Here is a 14496-nt window from a genome sequence, read left to right as displayed (position 1 = left end):
GCCCTGTATGGCATAGCCCCCACTGTTCAAGAGGGCCCTTGACTCTCTGAACAAGTAAGGAAGAGAAGTGAAAGATCAGTTGTGTGACCTTCCTTCTGCTTACACAACCATTGGTTACAACCCATACAATGTCACTATTTCATGAGCAAAATTTTAACTTTCATCATTGTAATAAATAACCACTTGTTTTCATGTCAGTGGATTTTTTTCTCATCAAAGCCATACTATGTATTACAGAATTCTACAGTTCCCCAGACCTATCAAGCTAGAAGATCTTGCATTAAAAGCTAAAGTTGCCTTTGGACAGCCTATGAATTTGCTTTACAGCAATAATGAGGTAAAATAACTATTCCTTGACTGTTTGTGGTGAACATTTAATAACCTTGAAATTTTATACTTAAGACATAATTTGGGCATACTTTGAAAGTCACCAGTAGGCTGCAATCTACCTTGTGCATCATGGCTTTTTGCTTTCATAACAGTATCATCCTCTTCCTTCCTGAGATATAACTTTCAATAAACATTTTACTTTGAATGAGCTGTGAGCTGGTGCACACAAGCAGTTTGCTCATAAGAACCATGCTGGATCAGGCCAAACATCCTTCTAGTCCAGCATTTTGTTCACATGTTGGCCAAACAATTGCCTGTGGAAACCGACAAGGAGGATATGAGTGCAGTAGTATCCTCCTGCTCATGTTCCCCAGCAACTGGTACACAAGGCTATACTGCTTCTGATACTGGAGGTAGCATATAACCATCAGGACTAGAAACCGTTGATTGCCTTATTCTCCATAAATTTGTCTAATCCCCTTTTAAAGCCATCCAAATTGGTGGCTGTCACTAGATCAGTGACTTCTGTAATTTAATTATGTGCTGTGTGAAGAGCTACTTCGATCTGTCCTGAATCTCCCACTAATCAGCTTCATAGGATGACCTTGGGTTCTAAAGAGGGGAAGAATTTTTCCCCTATCCACTTTATCCACACACCATGCATAATTTTATACACCTCTGTCATGTCTCCACTCCTTCCCTCCCACTTGGCTCCTGCCACTAGCAGTTATACTACCATGAAATAAAAATGTACTGTGATATCTGAACAAACCAGGATTTCTAAATCAAGAACAAAGCATGTTTACAATCTTGATTTGTAAAGGGTGCAGCAAACCACCATCACAGATTCAGACATCTTGGTAAAGCTTTCTATTTTCACTAGTTTAGCTGCAATTGAACGGACCAAGTAGGAGCACCTCAATTATGGTAAGCCAGGATTCACCAGCATCTTGGCTTACTGTTATGTGCAAATGCAGCCACTGTGTGAAAGTGAAGAAACAACGTCTTTGTAGCAAGACAACAGTAAAAAACAAATCAGAGTAGTGTTCTTCCACTAATAACATCATCATGATTAAGCAGATAAAACTTACTTGACTGCAACTAGCCAGGACCAGACACCAAAGACACAGCACTTGTCTTTTATCAGTTCTGGGAAGGCCAATGGAATCTACTTGCTGATTTCTTCTTCTTCCTCCATTTTACTACTGGCCACTCTAGCTACCAGACTTAAGATGCTAGCTGCTTGGTTTGAATCTGACGTTTGTTCCATAAGATGGAATATTGTGTACAAAAAATAAATAAATCTCAATAGTAGTTCAAACCTCTTCTAAATACAATTCCCTGACTTCTAAAATCATGTTTTCGATTTTTGCAAACAGAGAGACATCTCAAACAACATTATAACTTAAATGGTTAACAGCTGTACGTGATGTTGAAGGCTTGTGTTCTTTCTCATTTCCAGGCCTGTTAACACGTGAAGCAAAAAATATGAAGCCGAATGTTAAAAATATTAAAACAAGGTGCAATTTTGCCAGAGGAAATCATAGGGCAAAATTGGGTTTGGAGGATGCATTCAGATATAATTAGTTCATTGGAAGTAAACTTTCCTCCCATAGGCTAGTTTCTACACATAGGGCTGGTTCAGACTTTGGTTGGTCAGTTAGGTCCTGTGCACAGCAGAGAGCAGGCCTGCCCCTCAGGAGGACACATATTTTCCACCATGTAGATGTGGCACAGTAGGCATAACCATGATCCTTCCACCCCTTTTGAGAGAGAGAGAAAATTGTGTATGCATAAATGGCCAGTTCACGTATGAAATTGTTCATGCATATGGTAGATGCTGGCTCTGAAGCCTGCAAACCACCATATGTAATACTTTGCCACTAGGCAGACAATCTGGGCTATTGTACAAAGTATTAAAATAGAGTGATGGCTTCAAGCAGTCACCATGTGAAATAGATATGGTTACTAATCTGCTTTAATACTGTTGCATGGAAGAATTCTGAAAACATATTACATGATGTTGCTGCATGTATGTCTGGTTTACCTGGTTTTGTTTATTTACTAAATTTCTTGGGAGAATCTATGGGTAACTTATACCCAGAAGAAAATTTTATGTCTTTCATGTTGAATGTTTAATATCCTATGCAGAACTTATCATCCTAAGGGTCTTGAATTTTTTTTTAAAAATAATCTGATTGCAAAGAAACTTCCTGTGGCTGGGGGAGCCTTAGAAACTGGGATAGGTTGTGTAGTGGGACACCCTAATGGATTAAATTTCAGCACATTGCACAGTATCAGTATCTTCTGGCTCCTGTTCTTCCTTAGCCCCTTCACTGAAATACTCATATCCATCTCAAACACCCTCTCCTTCCTCTTTATACCATGCTGCCAGCCAAGTTCTGCCAAACGTGGAAGTCACTTAGGTATTGCTCTGGTCAGTTTAAATCTTCAGCCCAGGAAAACTGTTATGCTTCAGCTTCACACACCAACTGTGGATATTGTGACCATGCTCTCTATGTGTTTGTCCCATGTAGTTGGTGATCCCGTTAGCTACCCAGGATGACTTGGACAAAGCTGTAGAGCTCCTTGATCGAAGTGTTCACATGAAGAGCCTCAAGATATTGCTTGTTGCCCATGGAAACACACAGGTGTGTGCATGTGTGTATGTAATGTATATTTTTGTACATGCAGGATTGGATCCATTCTTGTGCACAATAGAGTTCAGCTTGTCCTGGAGGAAAGGGGACAGTGCAGCATTTTTCACCAGTTTCTTCTTTCCCCTTCAGCCCCCTTTGTCCCATAACAAGCTTCTCTGGTGGGTTGGAGAAGCTTTGGAACAGCATGAGAGTGGTGCTGTGGGTGGAAGGGGGGATTAGCAAAAATTGCTCCCCTCTCCATCTTAGAGTGTGCATAGGGATTGAATTGTTGTAGCAAGCACTGGATTATTGAACAGCACATTTCTACCCTTACAGGATGCAAGCTTTACTTCCTGTTATTTGCCTCATCAGGGCAGTGGGAAAGACACAGCCCTGAACAGCTTAAAGCAAGGTTGGGGATTCTCAGGCCCGTATCAAGAACAATAGCCCCTCCTTTACACAATGTCATGGCTTTTATTATGCCAATAATTGGTTTTTCCACAGTCTAGCTTCAGTGAAACTCAGGGCTTCTCCATATGGTGCATTTATCCTGCGATTGAAGTTGGTTACTCATGGAAGTTTGTGGGTCCTTTACATGATATTTCCAACCTCCAATACTTCTCCTGTGTTTTCCAAGCATTTCTGCGACTTAATTTGAAACGGAAATAACGAGTTAACAAAAATAACGCAGTGACTTGTACATGAAAAGAGGATGTGGTGCTCTATATATAGCCACTAGGTGGTGCTGTTGTTAATTAAACATCTGGCAGGTTAAGGGGATAAAAGTGTGCGGGATGTGGGGGGGAGGGAAGCTAGTAAAGGGCGCATCTTATCGCAAAGAATCCCGAAGCAGAAGCCCTGGTAAAAACAAGGGTCAAAAAGTCTCAGTGTGGGAAAGCTCTCAAAGACTGACCCAGGGCCTAAATAGTTAATCCTAAACTCTCAATTAGGGAAGGCTTTTGCAAGTTAGAGAAGTTCCCACCCAATTGATGTTAGGTAGCTACGGTGAACACCAAAGGCATTTAGGGAGGCTCTTTTTTGTATATGCTCCTGTGAGAACCTGTTCTGGCAGAGCATCACAAGCCACTCCCTAACTCTTCCCGCTTAGACTGACAGTGTGGCCCTTGCCTAACCCAGGGCACACTCCTCCTCCTCCTCCTCGGAATGGACTAGGTTTCCCATGGTGGGGAGGGGGAAAGATGGTGTCTTGGCCTGGGCCAACTGGCTGTCAAGGCCTTTGGAAGATTCTTCCCCAACTCCTGGAGACTCTCAGGCAGTTTCTTCCCCCATTCTCTAGTCTAAGCGTTCTAAGTCTAGCTCTGAATCCAAATCGGAGTTATCAGAAACTGTAGGAGCCCTCGTTTCAATCCTGACAGCCCGTAGCCCTAATCCCACGCTGCCTTCCTCCAGCCCCGGCCACTTTCTCCAGCCAACCATCATTGGGTGCAGTTCTTCAGCCGTCTTTTCGCCACTCTAAAAGGTTGAACTGCCTCTCTTAATGATTAGCTACTGGCAGTAAAAGCTTTAAGCAACAATATGCTGGTATTTTTTGTACTTTTTGATCTCATCCCTTTTGCCTCCGGCCTGGAATGTAGCCCCCAAGAGCTCCTCTGAAATTGAATTTCACCCTTGGGCTGAAAGAGGTTCCCCACTCCTGGCTTAGAGGATGCTAAAAAATGTGATATCAGCTATTTTTCATTTATTACTACTGGCTACTATCACTGTGTGAGAGAAATGTGGAGCTTTTCTCCTATAAGTCAAAAGGGTAATGTGTTTTATTGACCGAAGTCTTTTTCACAGTTCTGAAGTACTCTACACAGTTTAAACATCATATTTCTTTTATGCCTTTGTAATTTGAACATTTTTATAAGAGTGGAGATTTTTTATTCTTTTTTAGGAATAAATAATCATCTTTATACTTTCATCTCCAGAGTAATGTGGAGCCTCTGTCATCACTGGAAGATTTAGATAATACTGTTTTCAGAGTGACGGAAAAGAAAAACAGGCTTTCTGTTATAGGTAATGTTTGTTTGTTTATGACCTTTTAAACTGTTCAGTAACTGAATTTCTCTGGGTAGTCTACAGAATAAAAGTAAAACACAAAGTAACAATAAAACAATAACACAAGTTTGATTTTAAAAAAGCAGTAGCATGTGATAAAGCCAAAAGTAAAATCAGCGGGTCGAACAGTGCAAAGAACTAAAAGCACTAAAAAGTTCCTAAAATGCCTGGGGAAATTAAAAGCTATTCATCTGGTGGTGGAAATACCATATTGTAGCACCATGCAAACATCTCTGGGAAGGGCATTCCACAGATGGGGCACCATCACTAAAAAGGCCCTCTCTCTTGTACCCACCTGTTCATTTCATTTGGCAGGGGTCCCTCAAAACCCTCTCTGATGATGACCTTTAGGTATACTAAATAAATGGTATATTAAATAAATATGGGAGACACTCCCATAATAATTTATATACCACTCCTATACGTACTTAATGGGTTTGCTGTGAGGATAAAATGGGAGGGAAAAGAACCATGAACCTGAGGTACTTGGTGCAAAGGTGAGATATAAATAATCACCCAATTAAAGGTAGAACTACAGAACATTCAAGCAACAGAGGCTTCTCTCTCGCTTTTGTGTGTGGGAGGTAGAAAAGATGAAGTACATATCGGAAAGTTTTTGGGATACTTCCTGCATCTAGGTTTTAAGCAACAGGCGTATGAGAAAACAACTCTTACGTTTAAAGTGATAATATTGGGATAATGTATCACATTTAAAGTGATAATATATGTAACAGTTACACCCACCATGATGAGTGTGGCATTAGCCTCTAATGAACGTGACTAGCTGAAAGCCTCCCTCCTGACACTGAACTGGGTCAATAGGTAGAGATTGTCCCGGCGGCTTGATGTCAGTCGCTTCTCCCCACCCCCATTCCGGATCTAAGTTTAGGAGGAAAGTTGGAGCTTTGGAAGCATGCTCCTCCCCTCTGCGAGAGAGAAGACCTTGCAGTCACTGTTTGGTGGGGCAGCTGTGAGCACCGCCACTGAGCAGCAGCTGTCGCTTGCATGCTCTTGGCTTTCCTTTCCCAGGGGGGAGAGATCAGTGGGGAAGGAGGATCCTGCAGCTGCTGCTGGGCAGACGGACTCTGAGGCTCTTAGCTGAGCATTGGCTGTGATTGGAATGTTCCTCTCCTGCCTTTCCAGCAAGAAAAGTTTGGGTAGATTTCTTTGCTGTTCAGTGGAGCTGCTGGCAGAGGGATGAACTTGGCCAGCAAGGCCAGCCAAAAGTCATAGACGCTTGTTTATGTGTGTAGCTGTGTGTAGGAAGACCTGTCTAGAGAAGTTCCCAGAGTCTTGGTCTTTTGTCTGTCGGATGAAACCTGTCAAAGATCGTACTTTAAGTTGTCGGAAGTGGTTGTTTTGTACTCAGTGCTTGATTATATCCTTCCTTGTTTTACATGGCTTGATTGTTCTTGTTTGTTAGTGTGAGGCCTCTGTTGCTTGAATGTTTTATAGTTCTGTAGCAGATTTGCCAAATGCTTGCCTCAGAGTTGACTCAATGCAGTCAAGGAATGGGTTTCAAGCTGCTTAACATTCATGCCTTTTAAACATGTACATCAGCTGTTGTGGCCTCTGTTTCTGCATGCTGTATGAGTATTTCTCTATGAATCTGCACATTCCCCAGCTTTTTCCTAGCTCTGTTTGCAACCTCCTTCAATCCTGCCTGCTTCTGCATACACCTCAAAGCCAACAAGCATGAGGACAGGCCCGATAGTTGAGGTGGTCACCAATAATGATGCAAATTGTGATCAGATTGTTCCCTTTTTGTGCAGAACTTATATATCTTCTGATGTGGAGACATCCGTAAGCCTTGTAACTTGAGGCATCATTTTGTGAACTACTATAATATATGTTTGGAATAAAATGGAAGCAGGAAACATGTTTTGATAAACACAGTAAAATAGACAAGCCAGCTACATAATACCTGATTACTTTCAAACTGTATTAATATAATGATGATAATGAAAAATGTTTATTCAAGTAAATCATTGGAGTTGTAGGAGAACCATTTTCTCAATAAAGGTATTAAAAGTCCATATAAATTGCAGCCTTTACATTAGGATATAATGACAAATAATATAACACATTTTGTCAGTGTGTGTGTGTACACACACACACACACACATATACTTGAAGATTTCAATAGAATTGTTTTGTTTGTTTTTTTGACATTTCTATCAGGAACTGTGCTATTTTCCCCCTTGCTCTTCTTTCTTCAGACCATCTGTGATTCCTTTACATAACTTCATCAGACAAATAAACATTTCTTCCTCAAAATAAGATTTGCACATTGGCACAGATGAAGCTTCCAATGTGTGTATGCAACTTTAACAAGAGCTGGTTGATGATGCTGTCGTTTCCCATAAAGAATAATATTCATGGCAAACTGTGTGTGGAATACAGTTTTAATTTGACATTTCATTTCAACTGCTCATTAAGTTTCGGTACACTCAGCTACTTCCTAATTGGTGTTGCAACTTTAATGAATGCTAGCACATCTTCTTTGTAATCTTCTCACTCTGTCACCATGTATGTCATAGATCAATAAGTACTTCTCAAAGCTTCACTATCACCTCTGAAAAGTTTGAGAATTCTTTCATGCAGCTTGGAGATATGTATATTCTGCTAGTCTTCAGTGTTGCTTCCCAGCAGTTTTGTGATCCACACAGTCTGCACGCTTTAATCATGTCTCTACAACAAGTTGTAGTAGCCGCAGGCATCATGTTGCATATCTAACCTCCATGTTTGGTGGTTGTGGTGTCATGCAAACCCAGCAAGAGTGGGTGATGGGCTATGTGATGGTGATGGATGGTTTAACCATCGCAAAACACCCACCCACTGGGTTTTCACAACACAACAATGCATGAGCCAAAGTTGCATACTCAGAATAGTGGCCACACATGCTACATAACCCACAGTGGACTGTCATGTCATATGAACAGCCCCATTATGAAGAAGTTCAAAGAAATATCACATTCTTTAATTTTAAAACCAAGCAGATAGGTGATTCTTTGTGGTAAAAGATATTTATAACCTCACATACTTTTACAAATCAACAGGTTATTATACTCAGGACAGAAGCTCTCCTCCTCCAGGATACATTCCAGATGAGCTGCACGAAGTGGCACAGAATGGCTCATTCACCAGTATCAACAGCGAGGGCGAATTCATTCCAGAAATCATAGATCCAGTAAGCATGTTCTTTGCTTCTGCCTTTGGTAAAAGGTGGTTCTGCATGCAGGTTTTACTGCTTAATATCTTTTGCCACCTTCCTTCTCCATCACCACGACACACTGGGTAACCAGCAAGTCATGGCACAAAGGCCAGGAGGTAATAGAAGATGTAGTTCTACCAAGGGCTACCCTCAGGAGAACTGCATTTCCTGTGGGTCACAGGGCTTTGTGCATTGTTAGCCAGTGTGTTGTGGGTTAGAAAAGGAGGGAGGGAAGGGTGGAAAACTCTCTTCTCTCCATGTACGGCCCTGTTCCTGTCCTCTCTGCCAACTGCAGGGTAATTGCAGTTTACCCTGCAATTGGGTGAGAGGACTGTTGGCGATGGGTATTTTTGTGAGCTTTCTGATTGGCTTGTAGAAATGATCTGAGGTTTTCCCAAAAACACTGAAGATCTGGAATAATTTACAAATTAATCCAAGGTGAGCTTTGGAGAGCTACCCCATCTCTAGCTCCAACACTGAATTGGGGTTTAAAATGGACCAACAGCCAGTGCTGTTCCTTAAGATTGAGCACCCTCCATTTGGTCAGAAGTACCATCCACCATCAGCATCTCAAACTTGTCTGGATTGAGCTTCAGGTTATTAGTTATCTAGTCCATTGTCACAACAAGGCATTGATTTAGCACATCCACAGTCTCACCTGATGAGGATGAAAAGGAGAAATAAAGCTGCATGTCATCAGCATACTGATAGCACCGCACTCCAAAACTCCTGATGATCCTACATAATGGTTTCATGTAGATGTGAAATAGCTTGAGGGTCAAAATCGACCAGGAACCTCATGCTGGAGAATCCATGTGGCCGAACAATATCCTCCAAGGACCACCGTCAGTTCTGTGGTGTTTAATTCAGTCTCTTCTACTTTCTTCCAGATGCTGGATCCATTATCACTGAGTAGCCCTGAAAACTCTGGCTCTGGAAGCTGCCCTTCACTCGACAGCCCTTTAGATGGGTAGGAACATCTTTCTGCTGTGTTCTTTAAAACCGTTAGTCACAGAATCCAATTGCGTTCAGATGGCTCTTTACACAAGTCTGTAATAGTCCAATGTTTTGTGCTTCTAGAGACAACTGTCCCAAATCCCGGATGCCAAGAGCACAGAGCTATCCAGATAACCACCAAGAATTCTCTGGTAGGTAAAATAAATGGGCGCAGTTTTTTATGTTGTTGAAAACTCTTTGTTGTAACTTTAATGTGTCTCTGGATGCATGCATTAAATTTAATGTAGTAGGATTTTATTTGTCTTATTCAAAGGCTGTAGTAATGACAAAAGTACAAAAAGAATACAGCCATATATGATCATTAAAAAAATTAATACAGATTTTTTGGAAGACTGATAAATCTGTATATCAATCAGAAATGATACATGTAACTATAACTTCCAAATACTTCAGTGAAGGGAATCATCATCATTGCTCTTTCGTTAGTATCAGATCAAATGTAAACAGAACAAAGGGAATTAATTTTAGAATTCCAGAAGTCCTGATTTACTTTTACACATGAACAGTTAATTTGACAGGTCCCCAAAGATACTTTGGCTTTCATTGATTCAAAATGTGAAGCCATAAAAGTGTTTCTAACCTTCCAGGTGCTTATCTCAGTTAACTATTGTTCAGTGCTAAGCTGGGATTTAATAGCACCATATCATGACATTAGACCAGGGGCAAGCAACTTGTAAGCCATATGCACACACGCCCCTGGCTTTTCTCTTCTTCTGTGGCCCCCAATGTCTCCACTACAATTTCTGCTGAAATTCATGGCACAGCAGCAACAAGGGGCTGCTCTATACTTGCTTGAAGGAAAACAAGCAGTGACATAGCAAAAAGAAAAACTAGCCCTTTCTTGCTGTCACACCACCAGATTTCTGCAGCCCAGGCACGGGTGCAGTCCACACCTGCATTAGACCATGGCAATTGAACTTGATGATTTTTAATCCAGTAGCACTTTACCCATAAAGGCACCTTGTTCTCAGGGTGGCTTACTGCAATGTGCGAACCCAGCAGCATGGGTTCTGCATGGCTGTTTTGAAAGGGGTACAGAGAAACCCTGCAAGAGCAGCAAAAAAAGCCTGACTACTCCTTGAAGTGCTCCCCTCCCCTCCAACAGCTCCGTGCTTCATTTGACAGCAACCGGTTTTATCCCCTTGTGAGTCGACGTGTGTTTACACGATTGATTTACCTGTGGTTAAGTGATTTGGGATGAGGGGATGTAAGATTTCCCTCCTCCTGTTTTCAGGACAAAATCTGCCCCCCCCATAGGATGGTTTTTAAAAAAGTCTCAATTTTATTTTTTCAAAAACCCTTCTCCCATGGCAGGGTGAGATTTTGGCATGAAAACAGGAATGGGAAAAGTTTAAATCCCCCCCCCCCCAATCCTGAATCACCATGGTCATGAATTGGGGCATGCACACTTAGCGAAAGGTAAGTCAATCACACATACATCCATAACTGTGCTAGGAAGAGGAACATTGCTTGTCTTTGACTTCAAGGAAGGCGCTTTTTTAAAGTGTTAAAAAAATAAAGCCCTTAGCCACCTTATTCAAAAAAATATGATAAGCCTCCCCCTCCTGAAGATATGGCAGATATGTGTCAATGCAGGCGCTTCACAGGGCAAGAAAGGTTGAAGGGGAATTTCATTACAGCCAGAGTATAGATGAGTTGTGCTGCAAAGGTCCAGGGGATGGGAGGATGAAGGGGGAAACAAACCATGGCAAGCCAGCAAGCACCTGATCATCTGTTGGCAGTAACTTGGCTTTGCGAGCGGTTAACCAACCCACCATAGCTTGTTTTCAGCATATCTTATCAGGACAGCACGCAAACCATCCCAGTATATTGTAGGAGCTATTTCTGTCTAGATTTCACCCTAAATTAGAATTACTCCTAGTAGCAAAGATATCAGAACACAACATGGAAGTGAAAGTCTGTTTTTTAGAACCCAAAGATATATTAAAATACGTACGAGTGCAATATATGAAAAGCAACATGAATGCTTGTTTTGTCCCAAGTCCATACATCAAGAATGGATGAAAAAGACACACATGCTGCCCTTTGTGTGTTGCAAGTTGTGCACTCTTTTCAGATTTGAAATTGGAGGTAATACATGAAGTAGCACTTAAGCCTTATACACAGTCTTGACTAGCTCAGTCAATGTTTTTACCAGAAAAACCTAACACAGCTTAATGGGAAAAAATGATGTATTTTTTTCTTCAGATTATGATCTCCCCTTTGGTAAAGGTGGAACTTATCCTCGAAGATATCATATTTCATACCATCATCAAGACTACAATGATGGTGAGTTGTGGGCCTTTTAACACTTTTGATGAATGCTTCTTGTTGAAAACCATAATGTATATTACCTTCAAACAAGGCATACAGCTTTAATTTTCCATTGTGTTAAGTTTGAAATATATATATTTTCCCCTAGCCTAGCCTCTTTTCCAGATTGGAAATGTAATGTTTCTTAATTCTTGATCCAAGTGGTGTATTCTCTACCATGTGTGATGGGTTTAGTAACATGAGCTTTTAGGATTGCCTTGTAGGCAGAAATGGATGAATTTAAAAACAAAACCTAAACATAGTGGCCGGGTTCGCACAATCGCAGGGGTAAATAAGGCCATCGTTGTTTCCCCCCACCCCTTCCCCATGCGTGTGCTGGTTATTTACATAATTACCTGTGCTGAAGTGCAGTTTAGTGTGTCATCTAAACCCAGCATGTGGCACAGCAGGAGTGGATTTGTACCTACCTTATAGCCCCTTCTGCATGTTGTGTGTTGTCGGGTGTGTATGAAACCCCACTATGCCGCATCCCAGGTTTGGATGACCCGCCAAACCGCTCTGCAGCATGGGTAATGTAAACATCTAGTGGGGTCGGGGAGAAGCCACAGTGACTTCTTTTAGCCCAACGGTCATGTGAACCCAGTCAGTATTAAATATAAATGCTGTAATTGTATGTGCTCTTGGAGGAAAGCCCTTTCGAAATCAGCAGGGTGTCCATCTGCTTTGGGAAGGGTCTTTGATGCAGTGGATTCTTCCACCAGTGAAACGAGGGAGGGAGGGAGAGAGAGGGAGAGAGAGAGGGAATATATATAATGTAGGCTTCCAAGACGTAATTATTATGGATTGAACTCCATGGATGGAAGGCCACTTGTGACTCCTGGGGGGGAAAAGAGAGCCAAACTCTTTTCCTTTAATCTTCAATCTGCTGTATGCGTTTCGGAAACACATCCTTCATCAGAAGCTACATATAAAACAAGTATAACTACAAATTAGACAAGCAACAATTTAAACGAAAAACATTAAACAGTTTAAAATTAAACGCTGAACACCACCCATGGGTCAGAATCCTTAGTGTTTGGGGCAATAGAAAAAGTAAGGGGGCGAGGCATTACTCAGTAAAAGAGAACTGTTCTGGATTATTTGCTTAAAAAGCCTGGAACCCAAGGGATTGAACAATTCTCTGGATCTGACCTCTATGAAGCAAATCTAAAATAAGTTTGCAGCGTTGGGAGCAGTAGAAAAGTTGAGTCTTCCCAAGAAAACTCCCCCCAAAACTTATAGTAAAACATAATGGAAATAATATAAAATGACACTTCAAGTGATAATGCTGTGTGGTTACAGCTAAGTGTTGACAGGATCAATCTGACACAAGACTATTAAGCCTGCTGGCTGTTTATGGATTAACTTAAATTGCTCCCAACTGACCTTGGGAGAAGGAGGAGAGTGTTTTGAGATACTACGGAGCTTGGAGGGGACGTCCAGCAAGCCAAGAACTGTTTTCTTTTGCATTTAGGTTTTATTGTTTTTACATTGTGTTAAGGTTTGTGAAATCACAGTCAAGTGCTTTTTTCCTCAGATGAGTTCATTCTTTGTGTTTTCCGGCAAGTGTTTAGTTCTAATGTTTGATGTTAGCAAAGGATTTTAAAAAGGTCATTCATCTGATATGGGTGTTGTTAAGCATTTAACCTTAAACTGTTTAATGTTTTATCTTTAAGTTGTTGTTTGTCTAATTTGTAGTTATACTTATTTTACATGAAGCTCCTGGTGAGCAGGAGCTTCATGTAAAATTTATTTTACTATTTATTATTTCCGAAAAGCATAGAGCAGATTGAGGAAATCACTGAAGATTAAAGATTGTTTCATAGCACCAGAGCTTGGCTCTCCCCACCCACCCTTGGTTCGGTGGTGTTCTTTTCCCTCTCTTTTGTTCCATTTGCGACTCCTGCCTGAGGAAGTGGGAGGCGATTTTTGCTGATTTTCCCCTGCAGCCCTCCTGTGCTGCTGTGCAGGGTTTCCTAAACCTCTGGATCAGCTTTTCAGTGAGATGTAGGGAATGGGCGGAAGTTATGATCGCCACTGAGGTTTGCAATATGGCTCCAGATCTATCCAATATCCTGTTGTTGTCATTTGCATCCAGTGGAATGTACAACCAAAGGCTGAGTTTCGTGGTACTGTATTGTCAGATTTCTTTGCTCATTTCTGCAGGTCGTAAAACTTTTCCAAGGGTTAGAAGGACCCAGGGAAACAGCTTACGGTCTCCAGTTAGCTTCAGCCCAACTGATCATTCATTGAGTACGAGCAGTGGGAGCAGCGTTTTCACTCCAGAATATGAAGATGGACGAATGCGGAGAAGAGGCAGTGACATAGACAATCCTACATTGACAGTAATGGATATCAGCCCACCTAGCCGCTGTAAGGGGAAAAAAATGTGTATAATGTCATGTGACAGCTCATCTGAACTGATTAGTCAGCTGTTGAGATGCCTATGCTGTGTCTGCACCCTTGAATATTTTTTTGGCCAGTTTGAGTCTCTTTGTCCCAATATATTCATGTGTTACTCTTCACACATTAGATGCAAAAGAATGACTTGCAAGTAAGCACCCTATTTGCTTTTGTCAAGCAGTGGTGCTTGTGAGTAGAACCACTCGGAGAGGAAGGTTCCACCTTGCTGTTTCAAATAGCAAGCTTGTGGGAGACTATGTTCTTTGTGATAATTGGGACAGACAGATATAGAGAATATGGGGAAGACTTCATTCACGTGTAAGTGGAGTCTTGAAAAATGCCACCACCCAAAATGACATTTCACAGGATCTGCTGTGACTAGTTCCAGGAAAGACAGTTGGTGTAGGCGCAGCCCTAGAGAAAAATCAAAAGCACATAGGTACTTTTAGATGACTGGGAAGTTTTGTGGAAGAATGGGAAATTTAAAGAGACGTACTATTCCCCCACCTTAAGAAAGTG

General features: G+C 41.5%; 2 protein-coding genes across 2 annotated transcripts in view; both read left to right on the top strand.

Moving 5' to 3' along the window:
* BIN1 (bridging integrator 1) overlaps nucleotides 1-14496 on the top strand; it is a 504124-nt gene that overhangs the window by 230524 nt on the left and 259104 nt on the right. The window lies entirely within an intron of this gene.
* The window catches only part of MAP3K2 (mitogen-activated protein kinase kinase kinase 2), a 41964-nt gene that overhangs the window by 15430 nt on the left and 12038 nt on the right, over nucleotides 1-14496 (top strand). The window contains exons 5-12 of the mRNA XM_063116703.1: nucleotides 238-337; nucleotides 2868-2981; nucleotides 4901-4988; nucleotides 8090-8220; nucleotides 9135-9214; nucleotides 9325-9392; nucleotides 11470-11550; nucleotides 13741-13947. Of these exons, the coding sequence (XP_062972773.1) occupies nucleotides 238-337; nucleotides 2868-2981; nucleotides 4901-4988; nucleotides 8090-8220; nucleotides 9135-9214; nucleotides 9325-9392; nucleotides 11470-11550; nucleotides 13741-13947 (869 nt within the window). The remainder of the gene's footprint in view (nucleotides 1-237; nucleotides 338-2867; nucleotides 2982-4900; nucleotides 4989-8089; nucleotides 8221-9134; nucleotides 9215-9324; nucleotides 9393-11469; nucleotides 11551-13740; nucleotides 13948-14496) is intronic.

The sequence above is a fragment of the Elgaria multicarinata genome, chromosome 2 (genome assembly GCF_023053635.1).
Source record: "Elgaria multicarinata webbii isolate HBS135686 ecotype San Diego chromosome 2, rElgMul1.1.pri, whole genome shotgun sequence".
Lineage (NCBI taxonomy): Eukaryota > Metazoa > Chordata > Lepidosauria > Squamata > Anguidae > Elgaria > Elgaria multicarinata.
Note: the sequence above shows the minus strand (reverse complement) of the source record. Positions and strands in the feature narration are given on the sequence as shown.